The 18562-nt window shown below is 42.9% G+C and overlaps 1 protein-coding gene across 2 annotated transcripts in view; it reads right to left on the bottom strand.

Moving 5' to 3' along the window:
* Positions 1–18562, bottom strand: part of dclk1a (doublecortin-like kinase 1a) — a 317723-nt gene that overhangs the window by 114247 nt on the left and 184914 nt on the right. For both annotated transcript variants that reach the window (XM_078545311.1, XM_078545312.1), the window contains one exon: positions 15277–15408. In XM_078545311.1, coding sequence (XP_078401437.1) covers positions 15277–15408 — 132 coding nt within the window. The remainder of the gene's footprint in view (positions 1–15276; positions 15409–18562) is intronic.

Below are 18562 nucleotides of genomic sequence, written 5' to 3'. Positions count from 1 at the left end.
AAACAAGTTCAATGGTAACTTTCAAAATGGAATTCAATATATGCTTTATTAGGAAAGGACTGCAGCGGTATGGGGAAAGGACAGCAGAATGAGCTCTTTCAAAGAACCAGTACAGGCATGATAGATTTAATGGCCTCCTTCTGTGCTGTATCATTCTATGATCCTATAATCCTGCCAGACTTAAGGTTAATTCCACACAAACAGCTGTTGATATTAAGGGCTCAAACTGTTTAACTAGCTTAAGGCTTCCTATCATTTCTGATGGGGAGGAAAACAACAAATAAATTGTACATGTGATGGCAGTGGAACTCTGTTATGTCTCATATAAAATCATCACCAAAACAAGATATAACTTCATGAAACATTACAGTTTTTTTCATGTCATGGCCTAGAAATATGGTTGCACCCATTTTTGGGTGTGTGTTGGGTGCAAGGATCAATTTCCAAACCCAAATGATGTGGCCCAAAACACACCCAATATTCGGTGTCAGACCTCATTATTATCAAAAGAACGAGCTGTGAATACTAACAGACAGCTCACTGGCAAAGTGGAATGGATGATCGGGCTGCTGCGATGCCAGCAACAATAACTGGGTAAGTGGTTACAGGGGAACTAGGACAGGGAAGGCGATTGGGTGGAATGGTAGCTGTGGCTACTGGAGTATGGGAAGCAGTGTCAGCTGGAAGAATGCTTTTCCTGGCTGCACATTCAATAAGCATATTTTAAAATCTCGTCTTGTTTGTTGCAACCTAGCAGGCAGTTCCTTTACACGTAATGAGTGTTTCCTGGCCACCATATTAGGGGTCTAACTCCTGAGAAACCAACGCTGTGTTACTGAATTTCTATGTCCATGACTTTACCGAGGTAGAATAATGAAATTTAAATATTGGCTTCAGGCAGGTGTGTTTGGCTAGCCACTCATATTTTTGAGATGGTATGGAATGCAAGCTTGCACACTGGAAAAGAAGGAATATGTCACTGGGGATGAATTTCTGAATACATGCTAGTGACAGCAAATATTGCCTGCTGCCAGGATAAATTGAAAATTGGGGGTTTGCTGTCCATGATTTTCCATTATGCACTGGTGGCAGGCAAGGTTTCCTGCTGTCTATTTATGCTCGAAAATTGACTCCCTTTATATTTAAGTTACAAACTATAGAAATGTGTATGTGATTTTTAAAGATTTAAAATTGATTTTTTAATGAAAGGTCATAGTTACTAAGATTATGAAATCCAAAGGGATTTATTACAGGACAGTAAGTTAATTGAGATCACCAGGTGGTGAGTAATCTTCATCTTACACACTATCAAATCAATAAAATAATTATTACTCATCATCCACTTCTGAAAATGAAATCAATATCTGTCATTGAACTATAACTACTTTGCTATCAAATCTGAGATTGATTGACCCCATTGATCAGATCAAATAACAGGCATTGACTTGATTGTGATTACCATGCCATGGGTCTGAGCTTCATGGATTGATTCTGCTAATGTAGGAACCATCAAGTTTGTACTAAAAGCACTATCATAGGCTTTGCTGAAATTGTAATGGAGTAGCTAACTGGCAAGTGTATTTAATCAGATATTCACCTGGGCATGACTGAAAGCCCCTAGATTGCAATGCAATGAAACCACAGATCCAGATACAGCTGTGACCTTATAACAGTGTTAAGGTCAAAAGATTTGTAAAGGTTTGTGGTGACAATAATTGATGCATGTCTTATAGCTGGTGTTGTTTATCAGTTTAAATAGTCTTAGCTGCTTGATATAATTAAAACTGAATTCTGCAACAAAATTAGAAATGCTAGTTTACTATTAATTCAATATAGTGATGACGATGATTGGTCCACAAATTCTTTGATCTGAAAAAGTACTGCGTTAAGTGAATAAAACACAGCAGATTTGAAAGGTAATTGCAGGTATCTATACAATTCATCTGAAAAGATGCTTTTAAAGAGCTTTTTAAAAAATAACTTCGGGGGATTCACTATTTGATTGTGCAGATAAATAATTCAAAACAGTGCCATATCTGTTTCAGCAGCTTTGTAGTTGGCTCAGATCCTAGGACAGCTAATGCTCCAGAAAGGCTGACAGACTAGTTGATGCAATCTGCTATATTGTTACTTTTTCCTCATGTCTTTTCACAATAATTAAATTTTTATTTATATATCACTACATATTTTCCTGAATAGCAAGGGTATGGATCAAGTTTTAATTTTAACCATAACTTTTTTCTGAAGTCATGGGCTTCTTATACTGTAGTCCTTCCTCACCCAGCCCCCTGACCTTCAATAAACTAGAGCCATTTCTGCTTCAAGTAGCATAGACAAGTATGAGGCCATTCACTTTAGATCTAAAAAGGATATATCAGAATACGTTCTAAAAAGTGAAAAGCTAGAAGCAGTGTATGTGCACTTAGGGGTCCATGCACATGGAACGTTAAAATTTCATAGATAAAAAAATATCATAAAGGCTAATGGAATGCTGCCCTTTATACCTAAAAGTATTAGAATTTGAGGTAAAAACAGAAAATGCTGGAAAAACTCAGCAGGTCTAACGGCATCTGTGGAAAGAAAGACAGAGTTAACGTTTTGAGTCCATATGACTCTTCTTCAGAGCTTTTATCTTAGAATTTGAGGTATTGGATGTCATCCTACAGCTATACAAAGCCCTGGCTAGACTCCTCCTGGATTCCTGCATTTGTTACGAATGCTATGTATTATAAAATGATTGTGTTTTATTCTGTCTCTTTAAGTAGAGGGAAAATGGAGTAGTGAAGAGGGTCACATAATCTGCCCAACAACAAGCTTGTGTGACTTGATTACCCCGGAGACCCGGGAAGCAAGTTGAAACTTGTTGAAAGCAAGGTGCAGAAACAGTGTAGAGGCAGAAGTTCTCATAACATTTAAGAAGCATTTGGATGTGCACTTGCGATGCCGTGGCATACAAGGCTACGGACCTAGTGCTGGAAAATGGGACTAGAATAGTTAGGTACTTGTTTGACCGGAGCAGACTCAATGGGCTGAAGGGCCTTTTTTCTGTGCTCTAGATCTCTATAACTCAATGATTCTAGGATGGTTGACCACATGCAATCATGTGGTGGCCAGCCAATTAGATATTCATAGACACGGTGCCCAGCCAATGGCACAGCAGGAGTAGGCAGGAAGTCGATGGCCCTGCCATTACCTCATGGGGTTGAAGGTCCAGGCATCACATTTAAAAGGGCGTCCTGACAGGCGTTCATTCCCTGCAGTCAGCAGCAGTCGGCTGTGAGTGGCTGCCTTGAAACTACAGCAGCTGCTAGAACCTTCTGATCTTTACACCTCAACTGCTGCTACCATCTGCTCATCTTTCCCCCCTTGGATAACCACTACCTGCTATTCTGGTGATATCTCAGAGCAGACAAGTGGCCCCGCAGTTTATCAATGCCTCCTTGCTGGTTCTCCTCCAGTCTGTCTGGGAATGGTGGGAGGTACTGTTTCCCTGTGATGGCAGCATGAAGCCCTCCCTCCTGACCCAAAAATTTCTACCAATAGAGAGCCCTATATTTTGCATCAGCAACACCCTGGTCTCCACCCACCCCACCATGGACATCTCCATCCTGTACTCCAGAGACCTCTCCATGTTGTCGCAGCTATATCTCTGGACGCTCCCATATTGACCCTGGAGCTTGAAGCCATCACCTTGCATTCTCCCTCAATCACCTTCGAACTTTCCACTATCAGCCTTAACCCTCACTCCATCACCCTGCCCTCGTTGACGCTTGAGCCACTCACCATTACCCTTGCTCAACTTTCATTCACTCTAGAGCTGCCCTGCATCACCAATCTGCCCCTGCACCTCCGTTACCCTTGACCTGCCCTCTGTTACCCTCAACCCAGAGGACCGCACCATTGACCTTCCCTCTATAACCCTGGATCTCCCCACAATCATGCTTCACCTCCCACCTGTAGATATTGCCCTTCCCTGTGTGGCCAAGCTTCCTCCCCTTGTTCCCCATGAGCTCTCGTAGGCCCATCAAGACCCACCCTTCCTCCCTCTGTCAGCCATGCTTCCATCCCCCTTACACAGCTAGCACTCTACCCCACCCCCCCCCACCCCTCCTCAGTCAACCATGCCCCAGTCTCCCTCAGACAGCTATCACCTAATCTCAATGCATCCTCTCCCCTGGTCCAGCTAAGCTCCCCATGAAAGGAGAGCAGCACCTACTCAGTCCAAATTCAGCCCGCATCACACCACCTTTAACCAGTCATGAATCTGAAGGCACGTGTTTCTCGTTCGCTGCAGAGTTATTTGCAAAGGGGCCATTTAATCTGGCGAAATAGTGTTTTAATGAATATGCATAACATACTAACACAATCAAAATAGGGTCCCGTCGCTTGCCATTGGGAAGTTTCATCCACCTTCAATCCTCTGCAACCTTAATTCCCTTCTTGCATCCTGCCGTCGCAAACATTCCACCTCCAGCACTATTAAGTGCCCCCGCCTGCCTCATTTCCCCAGTGCCAGTCAGAGACAAGATTCTGGCTGTTGTTACTGTTTGCTGTAGTTGGGGAATCTAAGACTATGGGACATTAGAGCCAGGCCTTTCAGGAGTGGTGTTAGGAAACACTTCTATACACAAAGGGCGGTAGAATTTTGGAACACTCCTGCAAACCCTCATGCACTCCAAAATCTAGAGATCATTAATCAAGAGCATCTCAGCAGCCAGAGCAGGGATCTGAACAGCCTGCCTTTATCTCTAAATGCTCTAAAATCTCTAAAGGCACAGGACTTGCACCTCATAGGAGTGGAAGGAAAAGGAAAAGGGAAAGGAAAACTTTGTAGTTACACACAGTATACACAAAGGTATATGAGAAATATAATGTTAAGTTTCTTTTATTTAGTTAAAGCATAAATTTTACTCTTTTGCACCACTTTCCTGGCTTGTCCATTCTTGCTTTTTGGGTAAGAAATCACCTTTTACCCTGCTTGGGGGTGATTGGTTGTTTGCAGAACCACTGTGCGTCAGTGGCATTAAGGGCAGGAAGATTATTAGATCTCTTTTAGATGCTTGATCCAACTTAAACCTACACAAAAGTTTGAGATCCTGAAAAAACACATAATTCAAGAAACGATGACCACCAATAGCACAGGGAAAGTAATATCATGAGTGGCTAAAGTTTTACAAGGTTGAAAACCCCTGGGGAAGGCAAAGAATTCCTAAGAACCAAGCAAGGTCACCCCAACTGAAGGCAGAGACCAAAATGGAATATTGGGATTGTTGCCCGCATGTATTTTGTGGTTGATTGGTGGAGGCCAATTCCTTCAAGTCTGATGGACCTGAAACATTATCTGCAGTCATGGGGGTGTTAGTGACCTCAGTTTCCACTCTTGTTGCAGCTTTCAACATCTGTCTGAGATTTATTTGTTGGCTTTAGACTTCTGACATTGGCCTACAATGTAACTTCAGTGAACCTTGTAATAATAAAGGCACCCCTAGCTGCCCGGGCAGTAATGTGAGCAGTTGGTACTGTATTGCCCACAGCACCTGCCTCCTCCTTATATTCTCCATCTTCCTCCCCCTTTTCAAAATCACACAATGAGCATTTGAGCTCTGCACACTGTTCCTCCTGCAGGCCCAAACCTTGCTGCTGTGCTGTGCTGTGCTGTGCAGAACGCAGCACACCACAACCATTCTGGAAACCCTGGCTGGCACACACTGAAGGGAGCCTCCAGATCTGACCAAGTGCATCCAGAACATGTTGATCATTTGTTCAATCACACATCTGATGGTTATATGGCACTCGTTGGCATGGTTTCTAATGGGTGTCATCAGTCAAATTTGAAGTGGCTTTCCCTTGTCTCCTAGCAGTCGCCCCTTAAATCTGCTTTTAGATCCAAAGACACCAGAGGACTGGCACTGCCACAGAAAGAAAGCACCATAGCAGCTCCTTGAAGATTTTGCACAGATATATCTTTTTGTAGTTGTACAGCAGTTGCACATTGATGGAATAGAAGCCCTTGCAGTTGATCATACTCCTGGTTGCTATGGGGTGCCTCAATTGCCACATGCGCATAGTCAATGAGACGCGGCACCTGTGAGCAGCCAACTGGAGCCACAGATCTAACGTCCAATCATTTTAACTGGTGTCAGCACAAGTGAAGTTCACATAACTGCTAGCCCTGCCAAACAAACCATCAGTTACCTGTGTTATACATCTGTGGGCTGTCAACTGGGAGATCCTAGATATACCTCTAACATATCCCTGGAAGGATCAGGAGGCTAAAAATTTGAGGGCAGTGGTAACCTTGACAGCCGCTGGTAACGCATGGCTACTTGGTCTCCTTCTGGGAGGCTGCAGATTTCCTGCCACCAGCTCTCGTAATAACCTCCTGAAACACTACTATTCGGAGATGTCAAGAAAACTTAGCCTCTGCTTATTCGCACTGTGTTGCAGATAGTGAGCTGCACCCACCTCAGCTGCTCCTCTCTTTGCTGCTGCTCAGCTACAGGTTTCTCCAGAATAGGCTGTTGGTTATGTTGGACCTTGAACGAAGACCAATCTAAGGCAGCCAAAGCACTAACTGCCCTGATGTGATTGCGAAAATGCCAAAATGTAGAAAGTAACCTCTCAGCAAAAGAACTGTGAACGAACTGTTTCCCATAAAATTATGAGGGACATAGATGTTTCCCACTAGCAGATAAGAGAACAGTATTTCCTTTGTATAAAACCCTAGTTAGGCCACAGCTGGTGTACTGTGTGGAGTTCTGGTTGCCACACTCTAGGAAGGATGTGATTGCACTGGAGAGGGTGCAGAGGAGATTCACTGGGATGTTGCCTGGGCTGGAGCATTTTGGCCACGAAGAGAGACTGGATAGGCTAGGATTGTTTTCCTTCGACCAGAGAAATCTGAGGGGGGACCTAATAGAGGTGTACAACATTATGTGGGGCATAGATAGGACGAAACTTTTCCCCTTAACAGAGGTGTCAATAACCAAGGGCAGAATCTTCCGATTGGCGAGCGGGGACGAGGCCCGCTCGCCAATGCGTAAAATGACACGGGATGATGTCGAGTGGAACTCCCGATGTCACCCCGCGTCATTTCCATTTTCAGGTTGGCGGGGGCGCAGCCGAGTTAGCTGCGCGCCCGCTAACCTGTCAACGGCCTATTGAGGCCATTGAAAAACTAATTAAGATAATTAATGGACCTGCCCATCCAACCTTAAGGTTGGTGGGCAGGCCAGGAGCCCCGCCGGGCTTCGAGAAAAGCATGAAACCTCATCCACGGGCGGGATGAAGTTTCATGAGGGTATTTAAATTTCTATCAAATCTTTCAATAAAAGTTATGGACATATCCGAACTCATGCGACAGTGTCACATGAGGGGACATGTCAGGGAAATTTTTTTTTAACATTTCTATTAAAAACTTTAATTCCAAGCCGATCTCCCTGAGGCAGAGCACTTAGCCTCAGGGGGATCTGTGCACTCTTTCAAGCACATGCGCGAAAGAGCGCACTCCCGGCTGAGGGAATCCCCACCACCCCCGCACAGGCAGCGCTTAGCGTTTCCTGGCGGATGTCACACTGGGCATGCCTTACTTGGCCCCGCCCATGTAAAATGGCGATGCATTGGGGGTGCCGATCGGAGGTGCGCACACTTCCGCATTTCCCCCACAACTGGGTGAAAACTTTTCCCCAGGGGACATAGACGTAAGGTAAGGGGCAGGAGGTTTAGGGGGGATTTGAGGAAAAATCTTTTCACCCAGAGGGCGGTTGGAATCTGGAACACACTGCCTGCCTGAGGGGGTGGTAGAGGCAGGAACCCTCACAACATTTAATAAGTATTTAGATGAACACTTGAAATGCCATAGCATACAGGGCTAGGGGCCAGATGCTGGAAAATGGGAATAGAATAAATAGGTGCTTGATGGCCTGCATGGACACAATGGGCTGAAGGGCCTGTTTCTGTGCTGTATAACTCTGATTCTATGAATCTGATTCAGCCCCCTCATTGCCATTATATTCTTGCCTTACTTTCACTAGCAAGTTTTAAGAAAACCACTGATGTGTTGTTTAATTTAAAGGTCAGTTGAAATATTTCTCCAATTGAGTGATTAGCATATGTTAACGGGAAACCCCCTCTCCTGAAGGAAGTGTGTGCAAGCAATTTAAGATGCTCGAGTTAAACACGGAAGTTGGCAGGTTGGAGCTTGCTTCCCGAGGCTCTCATTTTTGCTGGTTTTAACCGCTCACCTGCTGCGCTGGGTTAAAATCCCCACCCTACCACACCCCCACATCCAAGTCAAGGTGGTGTGTGCATTGGAGGAAAACTTGGAAGTGGTGTGGTCCCATGATATTGTTCTCATCATTCTTGGTGATAGAGGTATGTAGGGTTAAGAGGTGCTATCAAATTAACCTTGGTGTCAGGTTGATAGGACACACTGCAGTCATAATGCAGTGGTAGAGGAAGAAGAAGATATTGAGCCCAATGATAAGAGCTCCAATTAAGTATATTGCTCAGCTTGAGTGTCGTGGCTGCACCCACCCAGTTGAGTGGTGAGTGCTCCATCACACTCCTGACTCATGCGTTATAAATGATGGACAGGCTTTTGTCATTCAGGACAGAGCAATGCATCACAGAGTGCCCAGTTTCTGCCCTGCTGATACAACTTCCACCCACTGGAGGCCCTCAAGGTTCTGATGGTGGGCAACTCAGAGATCGCAGTAACATTGTAGGTCACAGAGGAGTGGCTGGGGTTTCTCTAGCTGAACATGCCTTTTGGCTAACAATTATGTGGTGCAAATGTGACCTCCCACATGTCATCCAAGCCTCAATGCCAATGAGGCTGGCATCATCAGAAATGCTGTGAATGTAGCTGAACACTGAACTCACCAGCGAAGAGCCCCACTCCAGGTTTTCATAATAGGTGAGAAATAAAGGAAACTGCAAACACTACAGAAAAAGAAAAAGATAAAGGCATGGTAGGCTTGACTATCCTCTGAATTACCATCAATTGTAGGGCAGACGTGGGGCATGAAGAAAAAAAAGAGCTCTGTTGATTGTTAAAGGCTACCACCTGAAAATTCTTCTAAAAAAAAAACACCAAAATTATCCTCCTAAAATGCTGCCTTTAAGGTCCACTAGGAGCCTAATCTTCCATATATATCTAGCTTAAGGGTGTGTGCGAGTCACTCTGGTTCATTCCCTTCAACTTTTGTCCAAACGCTGCCCAAATAATAAAAAAGGAAAATGTTGGAAATACTCAGCAGGTCTGGCAACATCTGTGGAGAGAGAAAAACAGAGTTAACAGCAGGAATTTTCCAAGACCCTTGGCGTTGGTTTAGAGGGTGGGGGGGGGGAGTGAGCCAGGAAAGTTTTACAAATGCATCTGGTTGGCTCCCTGACATCTTTCTGCCCCCATTTGCTTTTGCCAGAGACGCACTAGCAGGTTTGGCCGCAACCTATCCAGCAGCGGCAGGAACCAATTATAACACTTAAGGAGCCAATTACAGCTCCTATTTTCATGGAGAAATGAGAACTTCAACCGGGTGCACGGGTTCCCCACCATATCTGCATCACGGCAAGTGAAAGGAGCTGGCTACACCAAGGGTGTTGGAGGTCACGTTAAAAATGAAGGTTTTTAAAATTATACTGTCAGAAAATAGCAAGTCTGCCATATTTCCATCTCACAGCCTTGCCACTGAATGTGAAATTCCTGGAGAGGGATGTCTCCAATCGCCATGGACATCATGGAGACCCAAGCCACTCCACAGGTGCTGATGGTTAACTGCATGCTTACCTGTTGCTTGTGTCTCAGCAGCACTCACACTGGTCACAGTGAAGACTGCTGGCTTCCCTGGCAGTGGAATGCGCTGTTATGAGCACCTGCCTCCGAACGCGCTTGCTAATTGGCCGCCTTGCATAAAATTTAAGTGGCAGGAGTGCTCCGATGTCGAGCAGGGTCAGGTTACAGAAGTGGTCCCAACGTCAGATTCCCACTGCTCATGGCAAAATTCAGCCCAAATTTTCTGGTTGATGATCTTTAATCAGCGCTGGCAAAAGTTAGGGATGTAATAGGTTTTAAGCAAGTGAAGTGGGGTGAGGAAGACAGGTGGGCAAAAGAACAAAAGGGAAAGTCTGTGACAGGGTGTAATATATATAGGTGGCAATACGAGCTTCAGGAAGGCATTACTGAAGTGGACAATACATTGATGAAGCAATTTTATGTGCATCTTCTTGAAGGTTGGTATTTTGCCTGCAAATTGATCTCTTTAGTATTTAGGAGGTTAAGCCAAGTACTTTTGCTGTTAGGTTTGATGAGCTCGGCTCAAAGTACTGCTTCACACTGGTGACTATAAACAGGAAGAGGATAGGAATGGAAAAGATTAGAATAAACATCCCAGAAGAAAAGGCTCAAAAATGAAAATATCTTAAAAACAGCTTAAAACATCGTAACCAGACAGGATTCAAAAGAATGGACCTACTTACTTTAGTATAGACGCCAGGGTGGGGAGGATCGATAGAGGTATTATGATGCTTTCATCATGTGACAATGCACCATATTTTCCCTCATCCCTCAGAGTAACGTATCTGGATGGTTGAATAGTGATTAGGACCATCCACTGAAGTTGATGATTCTAGTTTATTCCAGTGGCAATGTATCTATTGCTCCCTCTGTGACAGAGGGGGCAATAGATACAATGCCACTAAAAGAACTGTGTTAGACAGCCAATCTGAAGTCTTGTTTTAGATGTTCAGATAAATCCTATAATACAGCCCAGCAAGGGTTCCAGGAATCACTGCAGTATGCTATGTAGTGTATATCATCATCATTAAAAAGGCTGGTTGCGTCTGGAAGTGGAAGGTGTTCACAATGAAGAGGGGACATAAGGATGGTGCCAAGGGAAGATAGGTACAGAACTGGATATGTAGAAGCCAGAGGTTGTCCAAAAGGCTGTTTCTCTACAGAGGCTGGAGAAATCACCACCCTCAACCAAGAAGCCAAAGGCCCAGAACTGCGATTAGGGAGTATTGAACTCATGTGGCAACAATGGAGAAGGTTCCATGAATACGGTTGAGAATGATGCACATGGTGTTATTTTCCTATAAGTAAGGGCGCAAAGAATTTAAAAGGGCTCAATTTTTAAAAAAAGGTCATAAATAGTTCACAAAGATCCAGCTACACATCCTGACAAATTAAGGCTTGGGTTTCTCAACAGCAATAAGGATCCACTGATAAGAAAAGCCATACACTAAAACACTGCACACAAGCATATCTTCTTTTCTAATGTCAGGAAGACAGCACAAGGCAAGAATTGACAACGAGACTACACCTGGCTAGGAATTTTACAACCTAGAACCATGTTATGAACTGAAAACACAGACTCCTGACTAAAGAAATTAACAATCACAAGAAATTGCATGCTTAGGCTTTCCTAGAATCAATGAGGCCCATAAGCTTACTAGAAGTTGTCAGTTATATAAATCTTCTTAGAATAAGAGGAGGCTATCTTTCAGCCGAAATTACCAGTAATCAAAACCAAATTTGGAACATGAATAGGAGGAACCTAATTACAATTAGGAAACCACGCCAATACATGTGAAATTAGTTTTGCAGCCCAAGACACACCACAAGTACTGACAGCGTACATAAGATTTTTAGATTTACTTAACTTGCTTAGTCCTCTCTCTCTCACTCAGGGATTAAGGTAAAAATTGATGGATATCCTACTTTAAAAATTTCACTATAACAATAATCGAAATTTAAAACTGGATTCTCTCCTAGCAATAAGATTGTGTTTCTCTTTTTCCTAGTACCTATTTAACATTGCAACTTATTGTTTCCACCAAGACTTCGAATTGCATGTGTGGTTCTGAAATAAACATAAATCTCTAATAAATATATCTATCTATATAATATATACAGATATAATATGTTATAAAATTTATATTATGTCACATAATCTTCTGTATTGCTAAATTGAGAACCTGCCTCCGTATTTCCCTGTGGCGGGGGAGTTCGATACTAGAGAGTTATAAACCGGGCCCTAATAATGTCTGGGAAATTATAATCTGGTTTTAACTCATTAAGAAGACTATGTGGAAAACGGTATTAATCTCTGTTGGCTCCTTTCCTTTGGGGAGGGGTAGATCAGTCCCTCAGACCAATTTAAGAGTCTTTGGGATATGTTTTTCTTTACCTGAAGTTGAGGGAATCATCTGAGAGATATTCCTAATCTGGGATTGTCCAAAAAAGTGGGCTAAGATTACAATACACCATAGTACAGGCATTAGAGTTGCTCCACGTCATCGCAGATTGACCTGTTCCAGCCAGGTCTTGTAAGCCCTGTGTAAGTGTTCTGATCAAACTACTTATGGCAGCTCAGGAGCTAACAATGTCCTTAGAAGCTGTTCCTGACATCTAGATGCTGCAGAAATCTTCCAGTCTGCCACTGTCTCCAGTATGTTCCACAGGTCAGGAGAAACTTCTTGCAATGTCAGTAATGGGGTCATCCCAACTTGTGCATCATTTGCAATCATATTCATGGAACTCTCTCTGCAGCCATCGCATGAGATCAATGCTCCCTAAATCGTAGTTCTAGCCCCTAGAGTCCTTGGTTGAAGGTGGTGATTTCCCCAGCCTCTGTAGAGGAATGGCATTTTTCTTTTCCTCTCCCAGGTCTTAATTCTTACTAGTGTTCAGTGTTTCTCCAGTGACATCCCTTTAACTCCCGAGCTACTTCCTGCCCATTGGGTGTATCTGGGCTGCTTCATGCACACATAAGTTAATGCAAGATTTGGGGAAGACAGTGCCTTAGTGGTAATGTTACTGAACTAATAATCCAGAAGCCCAGGCTAATGCTCTGGGGTCAAGGGTTCAAATCCCACCAAGGCAGATGGTGGGATTAAAATTCAATTAATAAATCTGGATTGAAAAGCTAGTCTGCGTAATGGTGACCGTGAAACCATGGTCGATTGTTGTAAAAACCCATCTGGTTCACTGTTGCCCTTTAGGGAAGGAGATTTGCTGTCCTCATGTGGTTGGCTCTTCACGGCCCTCTGAAATGGTGCGGCAAGCCACTCAGTTTAAGGGCAATTAGGGATGGACAATGAATGCTGGCCTTGCCGGTCTCATCCACGTCTTAAGAAAGAATAAATAAAAAACAAATACTGTGACTGAATTGCGGATGAAATGGCAAGGATTGTGGGTTTGGATGAGGTAAGAGTCTTGTGTCTGGACAAGTCTGAGTGGTTACTGTCTCTACGTCCAAGACATCCTGATGATGTGAACACAATAACTTGTTTAGTTCTGTACACAATGACATTTCTCCTTGAAGCAATTTCAACTTGAGAAATTGCAATACTTTCAGAAAGTGCATGAAGCTGAGTGTGCTTATAATGAGTCTTGTCCAGCCTTTACTGCCTTCTATTTCCCTGTTTCCAACCTTGATATCTCATATAGACTCTTTTATCAGTCTGCCTATGATGTTTCAGGCCTCCCCTTCCTGAGGACTCAGCTATGTATGGTGGTGCTCTTCTCCCAGTTCCATTTGTCATGTTGGTTATGGGTGACTTTTCCTTTAGAAGAGGATAAAGGAACGTTAAGGACTTGTGAGTAGTATATATTCTTGACTCATAAAAGAGTGTATGCGTCCGATGTTGACAAAAAGAGCATGTGCATTGTTTTCTTTAAATGAAGTGTCCTTGAAGATTACCAGAAGTCCTTGTGGCAGGCAATGTGGGTTAACACAGAGTGATTGTTGTTAGTTAAGGAGGTGCTTGGGTGTTCACAGAATTTACTCTTCATTGCTGGAGATTTCCTTGGCATCCAGGTGCTAAGTCTGGGACCCTTCCAACTGCTTACACCCAAAAGGCTGCTGCACTTTCAGGCATTTTGGCACCTATTGTCTGCTGCTCTGGAGCTGACTGTTGTACATCAGAGATATGGTTCATTTAGATAAGGATTGGTCTGTTAGACACTCTCTGATAGCTCTTGCTGACTGAACTGTTTTCTATTATGTGTTCTTTGCTGACAGCTCAGACATCCATTAGAGTACTAAAACACCTGAGCCCCAGGGAAAACAATGCTTGAGTGACATCTCCGGCTGTCTGATCTATGCTGCCAATTGCACAATGTTTATTTACGTAAGACAAAGAGGGTTCAAGTGCTTGCAGCTTCTGCTATTGATACTTTAAACAGTCTGGATGATTGAAACATTTGTTGGCCTGTAGTAAAAATAAATTTCTTTTAAGAAAGTGGGAAGTTATCAACGAATGAATTTTTTAAAAAGCTTTTATTTTTAACACAACCTAATGTCACTATAGGGTTCACTGTTTCTATATAGTGGGTGAATGGGCATGCAAGTGCCATAGCTTGGCATAGGGACATGAGGGGTAGGTGTGGGGGGCATAAGGTGGTATGGATGTAGCGTGGGGAGTGTGTCTGGGGTGAGGGAGAGGGCCTTACATTTTTCAATGTAACTGAATTGAAGTCTCGCAGCACCAAGGTGAGCTTTTTAAACAACCCGCCTTAGCACCCAGTAGCCCCTGTGGCTGCCAGCGAATACTTTCCAATGTCGGGTGGCTGACCTCAGCCCGCAACAGCCACCCCTCCCTCCACTCTCCACAATGAAAATCCTGTAATTGCCAGCACTTTCTCCTGATGCAGGTGGGAGGGGCGCCGAGCCAGGAAATCTCCCAACTCTCACTACCCACCTCAAGGATGAAAATTCAGTCCAAAGTCTGTGAGAGGAGAGAGGTAAAAGACAAAGAGCGACTTACACAAAGGGAGAGAGAATGTAAAGGGGTTGTAGATAAGTAAGACATAGATGGCAACAAGAGAAAATGTGAAAGGCTAGAGAGATGGTGGTGGTGGGGGAGGGGGGTGGAGACTGAAAGATTGGAGCACCAACAGAGTGAGTCAAAAATTGAGAGTGAAAACCTTGGGTAACACCAAATTAAACTAAATCGGTATAATATAAATAATAAGGAAGCAATTTCAAGTCTATAATCGAATAATTAAAATAATATTTAAGCAGTAAATGAGTTCTGCTTTCACAGTTTATCATCCAAATGCATTTTCTAGCAGGAAGGTGAATTGACAGCAATCAAAAAATGGTACAGCTTGATGGACAGATAAACTTTTTCCTGTTCCTGCCGTCTCCATGTTTCTTATTAAAATACAATTTCTTACTTAATTGTATTTGTGAAAATATTGATTTAATTACAGAAATGAGCTTTCATGTACAATAATATAAAGTAAAATGGTAATGTTCTTTTGATTACCTGAGCCAGTAGAAGCTGGGGACTTGCTACGGCGGGAAGGGCCAGGGCTCTTTGTGGTAATGTTTCGTCCTGCAGCACCACCACCTGCACCAGGAACTTTAGTGTATGATGTGGACTTAACCACTCGACATTCTGTGTGTGCAAAACAAAGGAAATATATAAAAAATAGTTAAACAATCACAGTCAAAAATATATGCTTTACTACTGGAATTTACAATATACCTTAACAACAGCTTGCATTTACATAGTTCTCTTCATCCCAGAAAAACAAACAGAGCAGTTTACACATTGGGGAATGAATGGACAGTACCAGGAGGGAAACAAGTATACAGAATGGAATTAAGGGATGGACACAAAAGCATGGTTGAGAATTAAATCTGTGGTAGGGAGGGAGCAGATAAGGCATTAAGGAGGGAATAATTTGTTTACATAACGCTGCTTCAAGCAGCACTACGCCAATTACATTGATTCCCTGGTAGCAGACAACACCACTAATGCTAGCTGGGCCTTTCATCAATGTTATCAATGAAGAAACCCATGCACTTCAGGCAGGCAGGGGCAAATAGCAATATCTGCCCTTGGGAAATTGAGGTAAGGCTACATAGTGCTGCTTAAAACAGCACTGTGTGTACAAATGTTTCCTTCAGGGAATTTAGGAAGGGTTTCCAAAAGCAAGGAGGGCTGATAATTGATAGAATGATGGTCAATTATGGAGAAAAGAGTGTAGGCAAATGGAGCAAACCAGTCTCAGAGGAGTGAAGGATGTGAGCAAAGACTCAATTTTAACCCAGGGCATGAATCAGGCATGTAGGGGTGGGCCTACCAGCATCACCCCTTCCCCCACCCCACCCCACTCCACATGAACTTAGGGTCAATCCAGGAAGAAATTCAATTAGCTCTCAAGAGAAACAGCAAGTTCATATCTTTACCTCGCCACTTCTCTCTCAACAGCACCTCATAACACTCCTCTCATCCCACCCCATCATTCTTAATAACTCCCTCGCCATCCTTCACTGTAAATCATAAGGGCACACTAAAACACTTTGCCTTCATACAGCACAACTTGTATCTTTTCTACTCTTTACATCACACACTAGCATCACGTCCTTCTCACATACTTGCACAGCTACCAATTACTCCTTCGCCACATTACACACAATTCTCTTTACCTTCATCAGCTCCCCATCCTCATTCCATCTTGCTTCTTCAATGTCTCTCAACCCATCACCAAATGCTCAAGTTCTACACATATCAACAGACGTTCACAAAGGTATTTTTAGAGCTTTGGCTGAGAGTGTGTAAGGGTTTGCTCCCATCCTATATGTTGCCATCTTGATTAGCACCACTTTGGAATTTGGAGTATGTGGTCAAATCCAGGGAGGTTGAAGCCAGGCCCTCACACAAGAGGGCTGTGTTCGCATGCTTTGCAGGGAGCTCAAACTGCTACCATGCAGACTCTGTGGATTGTTGTCCGAGTTCCTTAATAACTACTTGGGACAGCCCTCTTACACGTATTTCTTTAATTTTAGTTGATGTGTGGCTGCAATCAGCCAGGCCTATTGTCATGTTGAGGTAAATCTGTTTGAGATAACAATCTTAAACAGAAGAAAAAGTCAACATCTATTTAGCAAAAAACGTTTCAACATCATTAACATTGGAATGTCCATTTCCTCCTACATTCAATTCTGTAGAAAACTCTCCCAAAGTCATTTACAATTCACTTTCAAACTTTCAACTGCCTAGCCTTTAGTCTTCCATTCAATATGATGTTTCTACCTCCAGTAATTTCCTCAACTATTGTCACCTGTCAACGTTCCTCTTGGAAAATTCAATGTCAATTGTGTACACACCAATATTACATGTCCTGGTGTCTGCACTGTCATATTTTTAATAGGGTTTTCCCATTAATGTGTCAGCCTATGACAATTGAATCAGTATAATTGCACAATTTGACTACTGGATGCCAACTCTGAAATTTCTCTCTCTACCTGAACACAATCTTGGTTCTGCACTGGTAACTTTTTAGCCCATAATTTCTGTCAAATGTATATTTTTATTTAGCATTTTAAGTATGTTTGAAAACTCGTTTCCACCTTTCGAAGCTCCATTATTTTTTAGATCGTCCATCCACCTGCCTCTTTGCTTCTGATTACCTGGATTCATTAGTTTAAAAAATGTGATTTAACTTCCACTTTGGCCTTGTCTATTAGTGTAATTTTAATAAAAATAATGATCTTTTGTGAGACTTATGCCCGAATTTTGCCAGGAAAATAACCAAAAATGCCAACCATGCCAGATAGTGGATTTCAGTGTCAAGTCTTATGCAACTGAAGCAGAAGAACCACAGTTGTCTGTTCAGAAGGACCTAGTGCTGCTAACAAACTCAAACATGAAGGAGACATGAGATTGGACCAGAGTGAGAAACTCTACTGAAAGATATTTAAAGATTATTAGTCAGAACAATAATGATCTTCCAGGTAAGTCCTTCACTTTTTAAAAGTTTTGTCTTGCATGTTCTTTCTTTTTTGCCATTCCAGGTTTGCACATTAATGTTCTTTCCCCTGCTCTGTCTGGGAAAGCATAAACCTTGAAACAGAGGTAGCTCATTAGGAGATACAAGCATGCTACTTCTTAGCAGGAATAATACAAATCTCATTGTTGAAAAGAAACCGAGAAGTTAGGGGAATGAAATTGTCAACTGCCATGTGTGGATACTGTCATGACCACAAATCAAAGCCTCAAATTACTTACGGACATATTGAACTTTCAGGTAAGACTTTTTTTTTTAAAAAGGACCTACAAGCAAAAGCTGGCTGGGACTGTAAAGTAACCAATTGCTGGAAAATTCCTATGTGGATTACATGTGACCAACTAGCCTAGAGAGAATGGAATGTCACACCTAAAAAGGTGTCAAGGCCCACTTCAGACAGTGACATTTCAAAGGAAAGGATGCAATGCAGAAGCTTAACTGTAATCTCCTGTGGTTGCGGAGATAATGAAAGCTGATTACCATCTCAACAGAAACAATTCTCCTGTGAGTTATATCACAGACTGTGAACATTGTGTGAATTGAAAAGAAAGCAGATTTCTGCAAAGGACATGTTTCTTTTTTCCTTCCAGGAGTACACAAGAAAAGGGGTTAAAAGCCAACTGCAACTTTGGTCTCTGTGTGCTAGTTTTGGTGTTCTGTTCTGGTGCTAGTGCGTGCTGTGAAGATCACAGCTGAAGAACATCAGCTAGGCATCCCTGAGCTTGCAGGTGAAAGATCTCGTCTCTCTCTCTGATT

Source organism: Cetorhinus maximus, chromosome 7 (genome assembly GCF_964194155.1).
Source record: "Cetorhinus maximus chromosome 7, sCetMax3.hap1.1, whole genome shotgun sequence".
Lineage (NCBI taxonomy): Eukaryota > Metazoa > Chordata > Chondrichthyes > Lamniformes > Cetorhinidae > Cetorhinus > Cetorhinus maximus.
Note: the sequence above shows the minus strand (reverse complement) of the source record. Positions and strands in the feature narration are given on the sequence as shown.